This window comes from Pecten maximus, chromosome 11 (assembly GCF_902652985.1).
Source record: "Pecten maximus chromosome 11, xPecMax1.1, whole genome shotgun sequence".
Lineage (NCBI taxonomy): Eukaryota > Metazoa > Mollusca > Bivalvia > Pectinida > Pectinidae > Pecten > Pecten maximus.
The window spans coordinates 15,065,812-15,070,901 of NC_047025.1; the positions used below are offsets into that span (position 1 = coordinate 15,065,812).

The window sequence follows — 5,090 nt, forward strand, 5'->3', positions numbered from 1 at the left end:
ATGAGATACATCAGATTGATATGTACACAATATTTCATAGAACTTATCAAAATTTGTCGGAATAAATTATTTTGACATCGCAAATGTTAAATAATCTACTTTAGTGTTTGTTTTAAAGATAATGATAAACATTTATAAATATAGATGAAGATTTTATAGCTATCACCAACAATTATTATGGACTCTTCGTATTGATATTGTTATTTCTATTTTATAATAGGGCTTTTGACATATCACTGAGATGTCCGTCCAGGGAGAGCTGTACGAAGATTCCTGGATTCTATATCGTGTCCTGGACAGGACGATGGGGAGCCGAGAAATGGTTGCCGTCAGGAGGAAGCTGACACTTGTACGTGAGCAATTAAGTAACTGTGATAAAACACAATCAGAAACAATTAACATAGGAAGTTCAGCAGAAGGAATTAAGATGAAGGGCTCGGACCAAGATCAAATGCTAATTCACAACTCTGTGGTAGTTATATGTCCTGACCGACAAAGCAGTATCACACCAGATATTGCTAATAAAACGGTATTTATTATGAGAGATACCGACAGCCGACCTGGCTATGTAAAATTGCAGCTGAAAGGACGGACGTGCACTTCAGACTTGTTTAATTCGATTGTACCTGTTGGAGATGTACACTTTATATCAAGTGAAATGTTTGCACGGTCACTATCAGATCAAGTATGTGATGTATTCAGGACTACCGTAAACACTCGTGGAGCAGCTACTACTACGAGTAAAATAACTTATACAGAATCAGATATCGATTTAGTGCGTGTGTTCGTTTGTACTAGTTGGCCAAGCGAGAGCAACGAGTGGGTGAGCAGACCTCGATTGTATAACTGGCCGGATAAATGTTTGAGAGATCAGATAGTACAAGGTGGTTGTCATCTTGTCCCTGTAGGAGATAAAACGTCAGCCGACACGTTACTACAATGGAGAATTTCATTCGCGACTGCGGAACGCAAACTCGTTCATTCTCTCAGTCATGTCCAGTTCCTAGTGTACTGTCTTCTCAAGTACCCTTTCAAACAGATATCTGGGAAGTTGAAACAAATATATGGGGATACGGATATTATCTCGTCATATATTATCAAAACAACTATACTCCATGCAGTAGAAAACACACCTTTTTCTTTATGGGAAGAAAAGAATACAATTCTTTGTTTCATGCTGTGTTTAAATATTTTGGCCACGTGGGTGAGAGCAGGATATTGTCCTAATTACTTTATATACAAGAATAATATGTTCCTTGGGAAAGTTCATGGTCACAATCAACAAAAACTCCTCCGTTTACTTGTTAAACTCCGTGATATGACATGGCGTTGTCTATCAATAGGAACATTCTTCCAATTATCTATAGGAAAGTATATCCAGAGAGTGAAAAATGGGGCCTGTGAAATAGTACTGCCTACACCAGCACAATCAGAAAGAGAAACTGATTTCACAATATTCGTACGGTCCTTCGTTTTGTTTCGTGCAACTGATGTACTGCCCGCTTTGAAACTTCTGAGCAAATCAATGTCGGACATGGATGAATTAATAGCTTACTTCAATACAGTACATGCACTCTCTTTTAAAGGGATGGAGGCATTTGAGAAACAAGCTTCCCTCGGAGGAAACAAACAGAAGTATAAATCTCTTAGGAAATGTAAGAAGTTTATTTCACCACTTGCCGTAACTTGTACAAGTCCAGGTCTACTGACGTTGGCAACCTATCACTACCAGACTGGGAATTACTTGAAAACACTGGAAATGTGTGGACACCTTATTTCCTCGTGGAAAATTTTCGTTGATTGTATGAGTGAAAAGGATCATGAAAGATACGAACATCTCTACTGTGGGCATGGGTATAGTCTTCTACACAAATTTCAGCAAGCATGTGTATCATACATGTTTTTGACACAACCATATCCAAATTTCTGTCCAGTCCATTTACAACAAGAGCTAACGAACGTCAGTAGTATAAAACTGCTAATCCCACCACTCCCTTATGCCGTGTTCCTGACCTTCCTGTGTTACCATGAGCTTAACGATACAAGAAGACGTGACGCAGCACTGATCGAACTTCGGGCCATGAAGTATGATAAGAACCAGGGAGGAAGTAAATACTGGTTGTCCACAACCTCTTAGGAATCTGTTACGAAATGGTCGGTGACCTACGCAGTGCTCTCAGGGAATACAAGGACTCTCTGAGTGGTACAAGAGGTTATCAACATCAAAATCCTGCTATGGAGAGGATAGAACGACTGGAGCATTAACTATAACGACAAAACTTGATTTTCTATATTTTTGTTAGATACTAGGCACACGATCAACATCACTGAATCGTACTGCGTGTAATAATTCAACATGATGACCTTGTATCGCTGATTCGAAAAATAAATTGTTAAAGCTTACAGTCCAAAATAAAAGAACTTCCGATTGAGGTTTAAAAATACGAAGTTTCAGTAATTAGAAATCTTTTCGGAGATGTACTCCTATGATTACATTAGGTCCCATTCATCGTATCTAAGGAAGTGCCGACATTTTAGTTTGTGCATGGCTTGGAGACGCATACCCGGAAGCGAACCCGTGCACACTATGTATTAATGTGAAAGAATAACAAAATAAATCCCCCGGGGGACAGAAGGAAATTAGGAGGGGGCAGATTGTAAGGAAGACTTAACATAGAGGAACCAAGACGTGCTGAAGGAGGCGTACAGCATGTAAAGTGTTAAGAATTCGCACAGTATGGTTTGGAAATTATACGTGGTTCTGACAAATGAAAAAAGAGACATTAAGGGAATATGGTGTCGAAGATGAATTTCAATTTATTATTTCATGTTTCTTTCTTATTGTTTGAAGCTACGAGAAGTTGTTTAATATGTATATGATACCGATGATTCGGATAACTCCAAGTTTTGAACTTAACTTTAACACGGAGTTTGATGAGGACAAAAGACTTGAGCCCAGTGATTTGTTATATATGTGAAATATTATTGTAAGATAGCTAATGGGGTTGGCATGGATCTATCTCTACCAAAAAGATTTTTTCCAACTCTCCATCAGGTCTAAGCTGCTCGATCCCAGTATAATTATGTAATAACATTTATTATATGATCGGTATGTAGCACTATCACTCATTGGTCCTAATCAGATCACATGCCATCAATTATTTCCTTGGCCATACCCCCATGACATCACCGAGGAGTCAATATATTTCGTCAGGTCCGTTGAAAGTATGTCATATATGCTGAAAGGTATTTTTAGCAGATGTTAATAAAACTTTCCATGGACCTGGCGAAACGTTATATTCAACTTCCGGTTATATGATGAGGTATTTTAGAGGAACTTTTATTTAGTTTTGTCTTTAAATAAGTACAATAACGTAACTGCAGACTTTAGTTTCGGAAAATCCATGGTTTTAGGGACCTGCCCTGAATAATATCCACCTCGGCCTTCGGCCTCGGGAAATATTGTCAAGGTAAGGTCCGTAGAACAATGGAATATTCTCAACAAAAGTCTGGATTTGTAATGATGTTGTTCCATCTTGTTTGAGAAAGACAAAACCAAGCCGATGACAGCCTTTATCATTTGTATAGTTTATGTAGCTGTGCCGGTATGGTACCTGTATTCTTACATGTTTCGCCCTTGGATTTATTAGTTATAGCCAAATAGTTCAGATCTGGATTTTGGATGTTTACGTGTCAAACTGTATGCTTTTTATACTATATTTGAGTCAATGTCTTTTTCGATTAAGTCAAATTGATCTAAGTAAATATGTTGTATAATTAATAAAATACTGCAATATATTTTATTTATGAAAGTCTGCAATGTAATTACTTTATGAAATACTGCAATGTAATTATGTTATGAAAAACTGCAATGTTATTACTTTATGAAAGCCATGCCATAACTACAAAGTAAGTACTTTATAAAAAAAAACTGCAATGTGTCTACTTTTAGAAAGATAACAATGTATTCTTCGTGAAATACTGCAATGCATTTACTTAATGAAAGAACACAATGTATGCTGTAGAGGTCAGTAAAATAATCACTATTACTGCCGGAGTTTCATTTAGATCCTAATTTCGGATTATTAAACGTCAATAGAAAGTACCGTTATGATTTGTCAAAATCCAAACTTTAATTATCGTTAGTAATGATATAAGCGATGATCATATACAAAGGTCTTTAGCGCCATCTTATTGTCTGGCGTCCAGTGTCCGGCGTCCAGTGGCCGTTAAGCGTCCGTCCGGCTTTCCTTAAACTTTATCGCTATTCCTCAGATAATTATTTAAGGATTTATTCTCCAAATTTCACATATAGTTTCCCTTGGTCCACAGATATATGAAAACAATATGCCGGCAGGCAGCCATGCTTTTTTGAATTTTGACAGTTGAAGTTTTTTTTCGCTATTTCCCACAAAGGTCTTCATGTATCTTCCTCAGATTTATCGATTAAGAGAGAAAAGAGAAAAGTAGAGAAGGGATCTCAGTCTTACAGAAATGCAATCAAGAGCATTCGATGGGGACTCAAAGAGCCCTCTTGCATGATATTTTTTTTCATATTTGACTGTTGACACTGTAATGAATAATGGGTTTTTTTCATGACGTGTTTTAGCCCTATACGATGCCAATGTCATTTGGCAAGTGTTTAAACATTTCTTAAATAAACATCAAAATATTCTTTTGTTGAAGCATTTGTTTGTTTGTCCATTTGTATTTTCAAATACATATTAGGTCTAAAACGATATACTCAACGACGCAATTAATTTGTTTGGAACTGTTGAACTTGAATGATACGTATTCACTTCATAAAATTCCCCAAAGAAATGAATGGCGCTGCCATTTACTCAAAACGTGTACAATTACTTCACTATAGTGGATTCATTCACACATTAATTAATGACCATGATATCTTGGACATGTGTCAGTTTAAGGGTTGTTGGGTCAAGGTCAGGGGGGGTATAAAAATTCATTGTCAGTGTTCTAGAGGCTTCATTTCTTCATGTATTTGCATCAAACTGAAGACAATTGCAAAGGACAACAATAGCTAGCAGCGGCCGGTAGGGGGACATTTATAGGTTTAGCAATATTCTGGA

General features: G+C 37.0%; 1 protein-coding gene across 1 annotated transcript; it reads left to right on the plus strand.

Moving 5' to 3' along the window:
• The first annotated feature begins 241 nt into the window (after positions 1-241).
• LOC117338465 lies at positions 242-2,137 on the plus strand. The gene has a single exon (XM_033899819.1). It carries the CDS (start codon positions 242-244, stop codon positions 2,135-2,137), a length of 1,896 nt encoding a protein of 631 aa, XP_033755710.1.
• The last annotated feature ends 2,953 nt before the right edge of the window (positions 2,138-5,090 follow it).